At 43.3% G+C, this 17,152-nt stretch overlaps 1 protein-coding gene across 15 annotated transcripts; it reads left to right on the top strand.

Annotated features, from left to right (window-relative positions):
* Positions 1–664: 664 nt before the first annotated feature.
* LOC6734626 (kinesin-like protein KIF13B) lies at positions 665–17,104 on the top strand. Of its 15 annotated transcripts, none has more exons than XM_016181907.3 (20): positions 665–847; positions 1,578–1,838; positions 5,278–5,365; positions 5,533–5,696; positions 5,763–6,279; positions 6,404–6,980; positions 7,037–7,609; positions 7,668–7,982; positions 8,096–8,137; positions 8,260–9,922; positions 9,978–10,123; positions 10,526–10,555; positions 10,894–10,996; positions 11,058–11,156; positions 11,906–11,926; positions 12,525–12,587; positions 12,668–13,078; positions 13,135–13,728; positions 13,796–14,107; positions 14,170–17,104. In XM_016181907.3, the coding sequence occupies exons 2-20, from the start codon at positions 1,784–1,786 to the stop codon at positions 14,247–14,249; spliced, it is 5,853 nt and encodes a 1,950-aa protein (XP_016027781.1). In that variant the 5' UTR covers positions 665–847; positions 1,578–1,783; the 3' UTR covers positions 14,250–17,104. The 15 variants fall into 15 exon arrangements, with proteins under 15 accessions (XP_016027781.1, XP_039148747.1, XP_016027782.1 ...); XM_039292813.2 differs by having other exon boundaries at positions 11,906–11,962; XM_016181908.3 differs by having other exon boundaries at positions 11,055–11,156.
* The last annotated feature ends 48 nt before the right edge of the window (positions 17,105–17,152 follow it).

The following is a 17,152-nucleotide window of genomic DNA, read 5'->3' as shown; positions in this document are numbered from 1 at the left end:
CAAATGGAATGATTCCACCAGGGAACGGTTATTTTCCAACAGGGTCAAAATAAATTACAGGAATATACAACGGAAGAAGCCGATATATTACCACATTAAATGAATATAAGATAATCTAAGGGTTGATTTTAACCATAAGTGAAACAAGAAATAAAATCTGAATGAATAAAATAAAATATAATAATAACTAGGAACTAACAAATTTATGTTAGTTAACTAGACTCTAGTTATGCTCATGTTTATTGCATATAAATAGGATTCGTTTGGTTTGACAAACTTAAATGAAATGGTCTGGGAGATATGAGAATTCACAGAGTTCGTTGAGATTATTAAAATAATTTAAAGACCTTGTTCACATTAGTTACTTTAGTTTTTTGTAAGCTTAATTAACGAAGCTCTTATTCTATTTAAAAAAATTCAAAAAAATACTTTTAAAGTAATTGTACAAATAAAAATAAAATTAAGTAAGAATTTAAATATCGTTTTAATATAAAAATATGAAAGCATACAATTTTTAAATATATCCACATTAAAATTCTAAAATAACGATATTTTATTTAAAAGCAATTTCATCGTATTGTGAATGGTCACACTAAGAAAGAAATTAGCGAGTTCACCCACCCAAACTAGAATTAAGCACATCGTTTTTTGTATTTTTAGAAAAGAAAACAGTGTTATTTCTTGGGCACCCTGCACACGGTCACACTCATCGATAGTCGCAAGAGCAATCGATGATTCTGCACCACTAGTAAAAATTGCTGAGAAAAACGAAAACGCGAAAAATGAAAACGCAATACAGAAAATCAAAATTGAAGTGAAACCAAGTGCGAAAACGAAGGAGCTAAAGGTGCGGTCAAACGATAAGCAGACTCCAAATGAAAACCGCGCGAGTGTGCAGCCAAAATAGGCCCCCATTTGTGTTGCTCCCCCCGAAGGAAAAAGAGCCATAAAAATCGATTCTTCAAAGAAGTCGCACACTACGTTCGAGACTTTTTTGCGCGGGCGGTGGAGCCTGGCGTTGCTTTTCGCCAACTTTTCGTGGAGCTCGTGAAGTTTTTGCATTTCGCGGGGCTTTTGAGGGTTAAAAAGAGCTACCTGTGCAGAGTGCATACCTGCTGATATGTGTGTGTGTGGGGGTGTAGTTGTGTGTGAAAGTGCGAAAAGAATACCAAGTCTGTATGTACATATTCGCATTTATTTGGACAGCCCTGAAAAATCGGACAGGACACTAGAATCACATTCTTAATTAGCTAATTTCCAACAAATATTTGAGTGTGTCTCGCGTAAATAACGGCCAACGTAAATGCCAGCACATGACAATAAAACGTATCCGTTTGCGTGTGTGTATGTGTATAGTAACAACAAAGCAAAAAAGCAAAAGCAAAACAAAGTGAATGACAAACGGCGAGAATGAAATGGAAAACCACCCCCCGCACCACCCATTTACTGTTAAACATGTGTGCGCGTGTGTGCGTGGCGCTAATTGAACTCACACAATATATATAATTTATTTTTTTTGGCGCTCCACAAAAGCCACTTACTTGTGAGTCAGCTTACGACTTCCACCTGCCTTCCAGATTGCGTGCTCACAACTCCCGCGAGGACGACAACTACTGCTAACAACTAACGGTCATAAAAGTCGAAAGCAACGCAGCTCGAGGAGAAGGAGCTAGCCACGCCCCCTGCTGCAGCCCCCGCTTAGGGAGCCCCGCCCACCCGCATCTCCATCCTGCTCCATCTAAATAGAGATTCAAAAACAACACCCGCTGCATCCACATCCGCGATGGCTAGTGATAAGATCAAAGTCGCCGTAAGGGTGCGACCCTTCAATCGCCGAGGTAAGTGCCGATTTACATGCCCCACATAATCCCCTACACTCGGAGAAAAATTCGCCAACTTAAGGAGTTTCAAAAAATAAATGTTTCACAATCGATATGAGCACAATAATGAGCAATAGATAAACATAATTTCTAGATTGTTCATTATACAAAAATGTTACATTATCGTAAATTAGAGAAAATACTTTTAGACTAAATCTTAAAAAATACAGATTTATAGCTTAAATATTCGCCCTTAAATTTCGTTTTGTTGCTCATATTTATTTATTGTTATTTTAAAACTTAAACTTTTTTAGTATAACGGTTTTACGGTTGGGCGTGAGGGTGCTTAAGCAATTTCTATACATTCATAACAGCAGATGCCAGGCACTCCATTTATTTTGTAGGAGTTGATAATGTAGTTCATAAGGAGTTGCCTCGAGTGGCACTTTCCATTTTCCCCACTTTTCCACATTGTTTCCCAACAATGGCCAACAAGCACTGCAGTTGCCTGCAATCAATAATGCAAACAACCAGGCAAGCGACTGTTTTTTTAGGCTAACGAAATTTACATGGGCTTCCTCGCTTCCTTTGAAATACGGTTTCGTTTTTCCACTGCTGCGCCAGCGGATTTTTCGCCGGGCTTAAGAACTGCAGCGACTACCTACGGGATGGTAATGGGATGGGATGGATTGGGATGGTTTGGCAAGGTCCCTGGTCTGCTCGTCTGACAAACGATTTGCGTTTCCAGCTAATTTCGCGTTTCCCACTGCTAGCAACCAAGTGTGTTGCAAGTGCAAAATAACAAAAAATGAAAAACAAGCAACAGCGCCGTCAGCGATTCCAATGTCAACACTGATCATTCATTTGGCTCATCCATGACTCACACTCGCGGCGGCGGCGGAAACGAAGGATGGCAGCGGAAAAGGGGCTCTACGACCCAGCCATATGCCAAAGATACCTATGTAAACGCATATAAGTGTGTACGCTTGTATTTATGTGCCTGTGCGTGGGGCAAGGTCCGCTTGGATCCCCTGCTGTATTGATTGAATGGCAAACTTTGATTGCACATTTATTTATATTTACATAAGGCATTGAATCAGTTACATTTATTGCATTTTGGTGCACCCTCTGTTTATAAATTGGCCCAACGTAAAGTTGGATTTCATAAACATATAAACAAACTGCAGGCTTAGAAAGTATTCCATTTATATGGGTCACGATCCTAATTGATTGAATAACAAACCTACGCCGATGACTGTTTGCATGTTTGTTTATATTTACATGATTCGTACAAACCATTAAAACACATTTCTGTTGTTATTTTGCAGCTTTTTCATACTTAGTTTGTCATAACTCGATTAGATGGACTCTAACCTATTAGATCTTTATTTATAGCGAAGCTAATGGATGGAATTAGGATAATTGCAATTGCATTCTGGTTTTAGAGGTAGTCGATGTGGAGCCTAATGCAATAATTGTGCATTTGCATCCAGTGTTCAAGTGCTTACAAATTAAACACAAACATGTCTTGGTAGCTATGGGACTTTAAAGGAATAAACTAAGCGATCACAGATGCCTATTTTACTACAAATAACTTCGTAATTTTGTCAGATTTTGTACCACGCTAGTGCCAGCTACTTGTGAAACTAATTAATTGTACCCGTAACACTTGTATATACTTGTTTATTGGCAAACAAACAACTACTTCTGGTTATCCATCATAATGTGTCACTTGTAATATTTTCCGGCCAAGTTAGGCGTACGCATTGACTTAGTAACCGCGTGTATTTTTAGAAGTTTGACCGTGTATCGATGTTGTACGTTGTCGTGTTTTTGGCTTGTTTGTGGAGCAACTTGATCCGTTGCCGTTTTGGTGACTGAAGAGAGTAGTAGTCGTAGTCACCAGAAAGTCTGCGATAAGCAGCGCAGAATCGTTATCACTGGCTGATAAAGGCTTGTATTTTGCGATACCCAGCGTGTTACACACTTGCAGTGACTGGCATTAGTCAACAGTGTATTTGGGCCATGTCCGTAACTGGTGACCTCTCCGCGTTGAGCTGGCCAGCAGAGCGTAAAATGAAAACAGAAAAGGCAATTTCAAACGCAAAGACACGGCAAAGGCAGCTGAAAAGTCAGGCGGCGAAACAAGCTCGAAATGAAGTCACAGCTCTTTACTTCTTACCAAAAAGCTTAACCTGTTTTCACTATGCCAGTGTATGCGGAGTGTATGTATGTTAATTTCAGCGCTGGACAATAGCGAAGTGAAAACCGTTTGAGGTTATACAAACTCGCCATCAAATCAACTGACCAGAACTACAAATGAGACCATCAAATAATTTATGGCACGCCTTCGTCACAATCGAGACTTTGGCCAAGACATGTAGCCCGTAGCCACCAGCCGGTAGGGTCAGCTCGTTGCTCCTAAGTCCTTTGCGGCTTTCATTTCCATGTCATGTCACGTTCTCGGCTGTGTAACATAAACCGGAACGGAAGTTCCAAAGGCCAGGCAACACACCAGGATACGGCTGTACATACATATATATATATATGTATATACCTATACTTTTAGCCCAACCATTCCATCCCGACTTGTGCTTGTGTGTGGGCCCAAATGTGTCTGTCCGTCTGGGTTTGGCTTTGACGTCGCTGTTTTTCCCCTGCTCGTCATGTTTTGTGTGCTGTATAGATATAGATATGGATATATAGTATGCCTTTGCCATTTCGCCGTTCTCTGCCATTTGGATCCGTTCCGTTTTGTTCGCAATGAATGAAGTATGCGAAGGACACGAGGAGGCATCGGAACTGAAATATTTCCACGATTTATTAGCTGGCACTCTTTTTACCAGCCAGCCAGCCAGGATGAATGGAATAATCAACCCGATAAGGTCACCTCGCTTGCTCGTATTAAATGCTGCATTTAAGGAGTGCACACCGTTGATAAAAATATGATAGTATTATTAAATTTATGAAAATAGGCAAAAGAAGTTGGGTAATATATATCGCCTACTTTAAATCGTTGATTGATAAAATCAAGGGCATCCAAATTCGTTTTGAGAACTATCTAATCGCCCATTGTTTTATTGCTGCTAAAATATTTATTACATGGACAGGTTGGGCAACTTAGTTTTCAGCCTTTTTTCGTTTGTTTACAATTTATTTGAAAGGTTCCCTCCATTGAGATTATAGTGGCATTGGCATTTCATACCCAACATGCACATTTATCGCCCCTCGCTCTCTACGAATCCATTTTCGCACTCATGTACGAAAAACCCAACACACAGGCTACTGTGTGTTATGTGTGCAGGGTATAGCAAGTGTATAAAATTAAATTGTTTTTGCCACTTTGAACTCGTTATCACCCCAAGCGCGGAATAAAGGCGAAATTATCTCAATTTCACACATAACATATAAATATATTCCGGAACAGAGGTCTTAAAGTGATTTCGTTTACTTACAGAAATCGAACTAGATACGAAATGTATCGTGGAAATGGAAAAACAGCAGACGATACTGCAGAATCCGCCACCACTGGAAAAAATAGAGAGGTGAGTGGCTTTAAAACTCAATATTTTGATGTGCGTTTTAATGCATTATTTAATTCGCTGTATGTTTCATAATCAATTTAATTAAACAGCGGCTTATAGCCACACTGTAATGCCTTTTTAATGCCAAACGGCTTGCTTAATGCGTTTCAACCTTCGTTTTAATACAGAAAACAACCAAAGACATTCGCATTCGATCACTGCTTTTACTCATTGAACCCCGAGGACGAGAACTTTGCGTCCCAGGAGACAGTGTTCGATTGCGTGGGACGTGGAATTCTGGATAATGCATTCCAGGGCTATAATGCGTGCATATTCGCTTACGGCCAGACAGGTAAGATCCATCATGTGTGACTCACCATCTGTGCGCACTTCATTAATCTTTTATTCAAATTTTTAGGTTCTGGCAAGTCCTACACGATGATGGGCACCCAGGAGAGCAAGGGCATCATTCCACGTCTGTGTGACCAACTCTTCTCGGCCATAGCAAACAAATCGACACCCGAGCTTATGTACAAGGTGGAGGTGTCCTACATGGAGATCTATAACGAGAAGGTCCACGATCTGCTCGATCCCAAGCCGAACAAACAGTCGCTTAAGGTACGCGAGCATAATGTAATGGGCCCGTATGTGGACGGACTGTCGCAGCTGGCTGTGACATCCTATCAGGACATCGACAACCTCATGACCGAAGGCAACAAGTCACGAACGGTGGCTGCCACCAATATGAACGCCGAGTCGTCGCGCTCCCACGCCGTCTTCTCAGTGGTCCTCACTCAGATACTCACGGATCAGGCGACGGGAGTGAGTGGCGAGAAGGTGTCCCGCATGTCCCTGGTGGATTTGGCTGGCTCCGAGCGGGCTGTGAAAACGGGAGCTGTTGGCGATCGTCTGAAGGAAGGCTCCAACATCAACAAGTGAGTAATATTTAGTAAATAATTATTGGCTATGTAGGTCATTAGAAACTAAATTGAATTTAAATCAGTAACAAGAAGCAACTAACCTGTTGAATGTTCTAATTTAATCTTGTGATTGTTCCAGATCTCTGACCACACTTGGCCTGGTCATCTCCAAGTTGGCCGATCAATCCAATGGCAAGAAGAGTGGTAACGACAAATTCGTTCCATATCGCGATTCCGTGCTCACCTGGCTGCTGAAAGACAATTTGGGTGGCAACTCCAGGACTGTTATGGTAGCGACAATCTCGCCGTCGGCAGATAACTACGAGGAGACGCTTTCCACGCTGCGTTATGCAGATCGAGCCAAGCGCATTGTCAACCATGCTGTTGTTAACGAAGATCCCAATGCCCGCATCATTCGTGAGCTGCGGCACGAGGTGGAGACCCTTAGAAGTATGCTGAAACATGCCACCGGTTCACCAGTGGGCGATGTCCAGGATAAGCTGGCTGAGAGCGAGAACCTAATGAAACAGATTTCGCAGACTTGGGAGGAGAAACTTGTTAAGACAGAACGCATTCAGAACGAACGGCAGCAGGCTCTAGAGAAAATGGGTATTAGTGTACAGGCCAGTGGCATCAAGGTAGAGAAGAACAAGTACTACTTGGTCAATTTAAATGCCGATCCGTCCCTTAACGAGCTGCTGGTTTACTATCTGAAGGTAAGACCTAATAAAAAACTCATATATTGAAATATATTAATACTTTCTACTCTTAGGATCGCACACTGATTGGTGGACGCAGTATCAGTGGCCAGCAGCCGGATATACAACTTTCCGGTCTCGGAATCCAGCCCGAGCACTGTGTGATCACTATCGAGGATAGTGGACTGTACATGGAGCCAGTGCAGGGAGCGCGCTGCTTTGTAAACGGATCTGCTGCTGTCGAAAAGACACCACTCCAGAACGGCGACCGTATCCTGTGGGGCAACCACCACTTTTTCCGTGTCAACTCGCCGAAGAGCAATAACACTAGTATGTGCGCCTCGGAGCCCCAGACGCCGGCGCAACTGATTGATTACAATTTCGCACGCGATGAGATTATGCAGAACGAACTGAGCAACGACCCTATCCAGACGGCCATTGCTCGGCTGGAACGTCAGCACGAGGAAGATAAGCAGGTGGCGCTCGAAAAGCAACGGCAGGAGTACGAGCGTCAGTTCCAGCAGCTACGCAATATTCTGTCGCCTAGTACACCATACGCACCTTATGCTCCTTACGATCCACTGCGCATGGGAAAGATAACCCCAAATACTCCTACTTCGCAGATGCGAGTGGAAAAGTGGGCCCAGGTAAGCTGTGATCACTTAGCTCTTGTTATTTGAATTGCAATATATTTCAAACTCTTAGGAACGAGATGAGATGTTTCGTCGCAGTTTGGGTCAGCTAAAAACGGATATTATGCGTGCGAATTCCCTGGTCCAGGAGGCCAACTTTCTGGCTGAGGAGATGGAGAAGAAGACCAAGTTTTCAGTCACTCTGCAGATTCCGCCAGCCAATCTGAGCCCTAACAGAAGGCGTGGGGCATTTGTCAGCGAACCCGCCATTCTGGTGAAGCGCACAAACTCCGGTAGCCAGATCTGGACGATGGAGAAGCTGGAAAACAAGCTGATAGACATGCGCGAGATGTACCAGGAGCACAAGGAGCGCGTTCTGAACGGACTGGTATGTTGACATCGAATCGATTATTTTTCATCAACCTGTTGCCATTGTGATGTGTACTAACCATTTATAATTGTATCGATTCACACACGCATTCAATTAACCCCTGACTACAGCCCCTTATAGAGCCATTCTCAGAAGACGAGTTTGATGACAAGGTAATTAAGACACCACACCCCCACCACCCCAAAACATGAACACCACACACGTTTAAACTATGATGTAGCTAGTATTGTTTTGGATCTCCCAGTCAATGTTAACTAAATTCGGATTTCCACAGGACGAGGATAATGCCAAGCCACAGGATCCATTTTACGAGTCGCAAGAGAACCACAATCTCATTGGCGTGGCGAATATATTCCTGGAGGTTCTGTTTCATGACGTCAAGCTGGACTACCACACGCCTATCATCAGCCAGCAAGGCGAGGTAGCGGGACGGCTTCAGGTGGAGATCGAGCGGATTGCCGGCCAGATGCCACAGGACCGCATGTGCGAGTCAGTCTCAGAATCCTCTGGCGATTCACGGGATGAGTACGATGACCCTGTGGATCCCACATCCAATCAGATTACCTGCCGTGTGACGATCAAGTGCGCCAGTGGACTGCCATTGTCGCTCTCCAACTTTGTTTTTTGCCAGTACACTTTTTGGGGTCACCAAGAGATGGTTGTTCCGGTTATCAATGCTGAATCAACGGCGCACGACCAGAACATGGTGTTTAAGTTTGAACACACCCAGGACTTCACGGTTACCATAAACGAAGAGTTTTTGGAGCACTGCATAGAAGGAGCTCTGTCCATTGAGGTGTGGGGCCATCGCAGTGCCGGCTTCTCCAAGACAAAGGGCTGGGAAGTGGAACAGCAGCAAGCCAAGGCCCGTTCCCTGGTCGATCGCTGGGCGGAACTCTCGCGGAAGATCGAGCTTTGGGTGGAGATTCACGAGCTTAATGACAACGGCGAGTATTCGCCAGTGGAGGTTACCAATCGTAACGAGGTCTTGACCGGTGGCATTTACCAGTTACGTCAGGGTCAGCAGCGACGGGTGAATGTACGGGTGAAGCCGGTGCAGAACTCTGGCACCTTGCCCATTATCTGCCAGTCGATTGTGAACGTTGCCATTGGCAGTGTGACAGTGCGATCTCGGCTGCAGCGACCACTGGATTCTTACCAGGAGGAAGATCTCACCGTGCTGCGCGAGAAGTGGAGCGAAGCACTGGGACGAAGGCGTCAATACCTTGACCAACAAATCCAGATGCTTATAAAGAAGGAGGAGAAGAACGAACAGGAGCGCGAGAGGGAGCTAAGCTTGGTTCATCAGTGGGTCTCGTTGACGGAGGAGCGGAACGCTGTGTTGGTGCCAGCTCCTGGCTCGGGCATTCCGGGAGCTCCTGCCTCATGGGAGCCACCGTCCGGAATGGAGCCACATGTGCCCGTCCTCTTCCTCAACCTGAACGGTGACGATCTGTCGGCACAAAACACCAACGACGAGCTCTCCATCGCCGGCATCAATTCCATTCTGTCCAAGGAGCATGGACATAAGTTCTACACGCTGCAAATTCTACAGCACCTAGATAAGGATGTGTGCTGTGTGGCCAGCTGGGACTCTTCGATGCACGACAGTCAGGCCCTGAACCGTGTCACAGAGGCCAATGAGCGTGTCTATCTTATTCTGCGCACCACGGTACGCCTCTCGCACCCAGCACCTATGGATCTCGTGCTCCGCAAGCGACTAAGCATAAACATCAAGAAGGGACAGACGCTAACCGACCGCCTGAAGAAATTCCGACTTGTGCGGGGAGAGAACGCCATCTGGCAGAGCGGCGTCACCTATGAGGTGGTCTCTAACATTCCAAAGGCCTCCGAGGAGTTGGAGGACCGCGAGTCCCTTGCGCAGTTGGCTGCCAGCGGAGATGATTGCTCCGCAAGTGACGGCGAAACCTACATAGGTGAGAATGCTACTATAAAGGTGCTTAAAATGATATTAACATTCCTATCCCGTAGAGAAATATACGCGCGGTGTTTCGGCGGTGGAGAGCATTCTGACTCTGGATCGACTGCGGCAGAATGTGGCGGTCAAGGAGCTGGAAACGGCTCATGGACAGCCGCTCAGCATGCGCAAGACCGTCAGCGTGCCGAACTTCTCACAGGTAAGGACGAGTGCTACTTGGAAAACCCATACTGCTCATTCCATCGAGCTGCTGCTGCGCCGCTTCCACTATTCGTCGCTGCCGCCGCCGCTGCTGAATTATGTGCTTCCACTTACTCACCTAACACACTCGAGCAAAATTAACCAAAAACGTCTGACTAAACGCAAATTCTTTCTCTTTTCACACTTTTTCTATGCGCTTACACCAAACTAACCCCCAAAATTTTGTGTTTAACCACCGATAAAAACGACAAAATTAACAAAATCCGAAATTCGGCGCGCACTTCCTGCAATTTTGAATTTCCCTCTATGTGTGTGTGTGTGTATTGGTATTATCCTGTCTTTATGTTTATGCTGTGTACGTGTGTGTGTTGCCCCAAAACGCTTCTCACTGCGCACATAGGCGGTCAAAGACACCACCAATACCGGGAGTGTAAGTAACTAGTATCCTCCTTTCTGTTTTCTGTATTCCGTACTGTGTTTCCTTGTATCCTGTGCCGAGCACTGTACAAACAGCTTTAGTAGTTGGAGTTTTCTTAAGTTCCCTCTTGACTATTCTACTACTAACTATCTTATAAACCGTTTTTGTGTGCGCCCTTCAGTTAGCCATTTTTTGTAACGTTTGGAAATTTTATGTCTGTTTTTATTTGTTTTTGTTTTTTTTTTAATTCAATCATTTTTGTTTCATCCTGTTGAATAACATTTGTTCCTTAAAAAAATGTACGCATATCACATTTATGATGCAAGCAACTCATAAATAAACTTACGCAGATTATGCGCTTCGATGCATCGATGGAGTCGCTGCTGAATGTGGGACGATCCGAGTCCTTTGCCGATCTCAATAACAGCGCTTTGGGCAACAAGTTTACTCCAGGTGAGCTTTGTTTTGTATTATTAATATTGATTATATTTAATACATAATTTTCAAACAGCAGGCCATAGTCCAGCAGGAGCTGGCGGAGTCATCCGAAGTCGCCACAGCTTTGGAGGCAAAGGAAGCAGCGATGATTCTCCCGGAAAAGCCTTTGGCATTGGTATGTATTTCGTTGGTCTACGCGAATTCGAAAGCCCAACATTTTTCTTCTATATACTCACCATTAATATTTGAGCAACAATATTAAAACTATAATCCATATAATCGAGTTATTAAACACACTATATATTTTTCTAAGTAATTTTGCATATGCTTATGCGCAGGAAAATTTATACACAACCTAGTTGAAGCCAAGCTCATGAGCAAGGGATTTATCTTAGTTTCAAGTTTTGGTTCTCTTACGGAATCCAAAAAATTTGTAGATTACTTTGTGCATTACGCAATTTGTTACTTGTAGTTGTACTTAGTACAGATAAATTGACATGATCATATTGGCAACAAGATAAATCCTTGTCGAACTGTTTGTTTACTTATGCTTTCTTCGTGCTCAAGAGCAACTCCCTCAATGGCAATTGAATCCAACTCTGTGAACTGTCGCATTGCTTAGTTAAACTTTCAAAACCCAATTTGTTTGCTTTGCTTCGATGCAACACCTGCAGCAACCAAGCAATTAGCAAGAGTAACCGCATTAACTCGATCTGAGGACTCGAGCGATTCTTCGTCTTAATGCACACGACTGTTCCACATTCCATTGCTTATCATATAAATTGACATGCATCCATGAAAACATAACCATACCGAACCGAGCCCACATAGCTTATCGTACTTACTATATGGTTTCTCACACTGTCCAACTCTTTTCTGTGTTTTCAACATAACGTTATCTAAATGAAATTCCACGGCCAACAGGCTCAATATCTCTGCTGTCAGGTAAAGGCCAAACTTATGCCCCAATCAAATCCGAAGGTGCATTCTTGATTGCTATGCATTGATTGTTAGTTGAGTTTCATTTTGTCTGTCTCACAACCCGCTCATCTATACACCCACTCATCTGCAGACATGTATTTTTCATTAACCCATGACCCCAGATGAAAGGAATTGGTTTGTGCCCAATTTAGAAGTGTTTATATGTAGTTTTGTGTTAGTTCTGTTTGCTGGTAAATCTGTCTTTAAATCATACCCAAAACTCTCTCATCTAAAAAAGTCATCGCGACCTGAGTTGTACATTCATCTCCAGGACATTCAATCCACTCCATACCAGCCACCCACGCAATCCGGTGCACAAATCACACAGCAGCAAAGCACACAGCACGAGATCTTAGCACGAGCCGCGTATTTGTAGAGATTATTATCCCTAAAATCTATACCTTTGTTTAATTTTCCTTTGATGTTACTATAGTGTGTTGCTGGGGTTGCGAGTTAGTCGCATCCCTCGCTAGTTTGATCACTCATCGAAGTCTGTAAATTGCATTGTAACTTAACATAACTCATAATCATTGTCTTCCCTGCCCCCAAATGTGGAATGCAGCGCGTCCAACATTTTTGAATCTCAATTTGAACTTGAACACTTTGAGAATTGCGCCAACGAAACGTATGTGGTTTGTCTAGCAATTAGCTTAGAGTTTCATTTGCAAAGAATCCATTGACCATAGCATTTTGATATCTCCACAGCTTCGCCAGCTACTAGTAAGCTGCTGGGCATGCGCATGACCACGTTGCACGAGGAGCCACTGGGTGGACACAGATCTCTCGACGAAGAGCCTGAGGACAGCTACAGCGACTCGGAATATGCTGCCGAATACGAACAGGAGCGGCAGCAAAACAAAAGCTTGGCCACGCGATCCCGCCTCACGGCTTCCAAGACCATGGACTCATTCATGGACGTCAGCAGCCATTCGAACCAGAGCTACTTGAGCTACACGTCCAGTGCTAACGCTAACATGAAGCACCTGACCGGCCTGGCGACGCTGAGCATGAGCTCATCCACCAGCAGTGGCTACGGTTCCCAGGCAGTCTCCTGCAATAATCTTAGCAGCGAGGATATTGCTTCAATGCGTTCCATGAGCATTGATGAGACACCAGGTGGGTTATTACTTTATCTATTCTTACCATATGATAATTATAAATGTATTCCTTAGATTTCGACCGAGTCAACTCGAATTCGCCACCGAACCGGCAGGCACGAGTTAACCCCTTCCTCAAGGACATGCCCAAAGCTAAAATACAAGAGCAACCGGAGCCGCAGGCTAAGAAACTGCAGGAAGCATTCACGCATCCGTTGGAGCAGCTGGAGTCCAGGGAAAACGCACAAAGCGACGATGATGAATGCGCGCAACTGCCAAAGAATAATAACAACAACGAGGACTTGGTAAACGAGCCGAAGCAACTTTCAGGTCAAACGGAGCTGGAGGAAGCTATGTCGCAACCTGAATCACAAACGGAGTTTGCCACAGACAATCAGAACGGCAACAGGTTATCCGACGAGTTAAGCCACAGTTCCGAGGATCTGCTGGAAGGCGATGGCATCGTCCGGGAAGAGTTGCCCGCTGGAAAGGTGGTGCGGCGAAAGAAGTCCAACACGCAGCCCCCGAGCAATGGCAACATCGCAAATAACAATAACAACAGCACAAGCCAGGCACCGCGCATCAATCATCGGGCATCGGTGGCCAAAATGGAGGGTCTGGCCGCATATTTGGACTCTAGCATTATGACTAGCAGCACAGAAGTTGATGGTGAATATTTATTTTTATTTATTGTTCCCGTCTCTTAATTTAATTTAATTTAACTTATGCTTTCCAGAGGAGAGCAAGGATGTGGAATTGGTTCTGCCCGAGTGGATTGTGGTTGGCGAGTCAGTGTTAATTCGACCCTATAACACCAGCGGCGTCATTCGCTTTGTGGGCACCACGGAATTCCAACCCGGTGCCTGGATTGGCGTTGAATTGGACACACCAACGGGCAAAAACGACGGCAGCGTGAAGGGCGTTCAGTATTTCCAGTGCAAGCCCAAGCACGGCATGTTTGTGCGCTCCGACAAGCTGATGCTGGACAAGCGTGGCAAGGCGATGCGAGCCTACAAGGCCGCCGAGAAGAGCAACAGCATCAGCAAAGGTGAGTGGAATGGCATTGGATATGGATAGCGATGATAAACTAATGCATTTAATTCGCCACAGAGATGAGTACCTCGATGACTGGCTCGATGACACGCTCCAAGAGCCGCGGCGATTCGCTAAACCTTTCGGCGCGTAAATGATTGTACCCAAAGTGTTCGCATCAGCTGCAGCGTTGGACTAATTGCAGGCAATCGACGGTAGCCACTAGCGCTGCCAGCAGCCAGCCGGCGACCTGCCACAGATTGCGTGCAACCAGCGGCGCTGCAGATGCGAACAGTCATGGCAAGAAGTGCTATGCCAATCGACGCTCGACGGCCTTCTAAAGCCGCCACCCAAGATGACAATGTCGAGAACGAGGTGGACGAAGGAGAAGAAGCGACTCGACAAGCAACGAACAATGCGGAGCATACTCCTCATGCCAACCATATTCTAGCTTACTTAACTATTCTCACCCCATGCCGCAAATGAAATGCCGTACACTTATCCACACGCTTCTCTAAGTAGTTTAAGGCGGTGTCTACAGCAGAACTAATTATTAATCTAGCTAAACTAAACTAAATGAAACGAATCGATACTAATCTTAACTAAGCCGGGTAGGCAATTGCGTAGTTGCAATATTTCGAACACTTGAGCGAGAGCGTAAAATTTAGCAACCCTTCGAATTATGTATGTATGAAACAATCACTTTTGATTCCATTGTTTTGTGTTCGTGTAGTTAATTGTCGTTTTTTGCGTTTCGATTTTTGAATGATATATTTTCTAATGGTTCTTTGCCTTTAGTTTAGTTAAATTGTTTTTGATATCAATGTGACTTGTTTAACGATGAGCTTATATTTTTACTTGTTATTGACTATATTCAATATATTTGTATATATTTATAATTAAGATCTGCAATAATTTTGTCTCCATATGACCTTTCCTGAGCTCATTTTCTTTTTAGCGCATTTATATACAATTACCAATACAATACGATGTTAGTAATAATGAAAGCAACATATTCTATATAGCTGCGTATAAGCAATTGAAGCATCCTAAGATTTTCGTGTCTTGGAACTTACTCCCCGATTAAGTCGCTTCGCACCGTCGCAGTTAATGTGTAAATTGTATTATTTTGATGTGATGTATTTATAATTTCCCTTTATATATGCATATATACATATATATATATAAATAAAATTTATTTTACCGTATACGTAGCTCATTACTTATGATTTCTTTTGCTTTCTTACCCCGTCCGGAAAGTGCAATATAAGTGTTAGGATTTTTAAGTTGTATTTATCAATGTTGAAGGTTGTGTGACTATGTTTGTGAGGCGTTTTAAGTACCATTAACTTAGCACCGAGCCAGAAGTTGGTGTAAAGTCCAAAAACGAAAGAAAGAAAGCAATAATTGCATTAAATATTCGATTTTATGTTAAGATACTTTAATAATCGTACACAAAGATGATTGAGAACGTGCCGAAATAACGTGGGAAAGTTAATGATCAAATCTGGCACCGGCTAAAGAACGTTTGTACGTAAAACCGTAAACGTATCCATCCATCCATCCAACCAACCAACATCCAAAGCACTCCAAAACTGAGTCTGAGATAAATTGCAATTTAAAACACAATAAGAGCGATTTACACTTAGAAAACCCAAAAAAACGAAACTGAAACTGAAATCCAACAGAAAACAGTTGGGGACGTGTCAAAGATCAAGCCCAACTGGAAGATCTACAACCATTCATCCAGTGTATACAAGCATAAATATACACCACTTATATATATATTAGGTATATATTTTCGAACTGTTTTTCTACTTGCGTAAAAGCGAAAAGCAACTACCAAAATATACTTGAAAATACGTCCAAAATTTAAAATCCAAGGTCAAGATACAACTATGATATATACTTACAACTGCATGGATATGCATGAATATAAATATAAATTGCATATTTACCAATGATAAACCTAACTGAGACAGAACTAATTTAAATATTGAATGCTCCCTGGGGGGAATCCCGAGTATTAATCCCAACCAGGGGCATTTGTTTGAGTATGTGTGTGCATTTTGTAGACGCCGCAATTCAAATTCAAATCGGTTGAGCATTACAATTCAGAATTAATTTAATCACATGAATGTACATAGTGAGTGTGGCATTATGAACGGCAAAATCACCCTCAAATTAACGCATTTAACTAGCGCAAAAAATAACTAGTGGTTCAATTAGAGGTTGATTGAGTAACGTAGTCGAGTCCCCGATCGAAAACGAAAGTTAGCCGCAGCCCAGTCAGTTTATTTGTAAAATAGATCGAAAATCCATAGTTGTAGGCAGTGTGCAATGCAATGAAAAATTAAGTAGCCGTAGAGATCGCGATTGGAACGCCGACAAATTGAATCGTACCTTGACGTTATTAAAGAACTAATCATATTTTTGTGCAATCTAGTGCAGTTATCATGCAATCAGCCCCGCAAAGGAAATAGTTTGCCATTGCATATAGCATCTAGCATCTAGCCTCTAGCGTAACGGAATGTTAGGCACACACATATTAGCTATATGGGATATAGGATCGGAAGGCAGCCTTCGGAAAGAGTTTACTCGTAAGTTTGCGCACTCTTAGAGCTTTTAGCACGGTCAACGAATAAATGTTATTACACCACAATTATAGCTCGACTCCATCAGCCGTTAAATAAACTATCCAAGAGTTCAGTCACGAGTTAATGAATAAACTAAACCATATGATAGACCTGCTTTATCATAGTACACAAACAGACGCACCAAGCAAAAAACACCATTGTTGATGAATTTGGTTCGGTTCGTTCGGTTTGTAAGTACAGATATGCCAGTTTAGTTCACTCCACACTAGTAGTTGCAACTGCAGAACAGAACAGAAGAGACTAGAGTGCAGAATATAGGTGTCAGCAGCGGAAAGCGTAAAGATAATTCTAGTAATTTACAATTGTTTTACTCCAATTTAAGTATTTTAATGCAAACACGCCAGAGAAATTAAACAGAAAACACACGCGTAATCAGCAAATTTGAACAACTTCAACAAAGCAAA

Source organism: Drosophila simulans, chromosome 2R (assembly GCF_016746395.2).
Source record: "Drosophila simulans strain w501 chromosome 2R, Prin_Dsim_3.1, whole genome shotgun sequence".
NCBI lineage: Eukaryota > Metazoa > Arthropoda > Insecta > Diptera > Drosophilidae > Drosophila > Drosophila simulans.
This window is presented reverse-complemented; position numbering and strand designations above follow the sequence as displayed.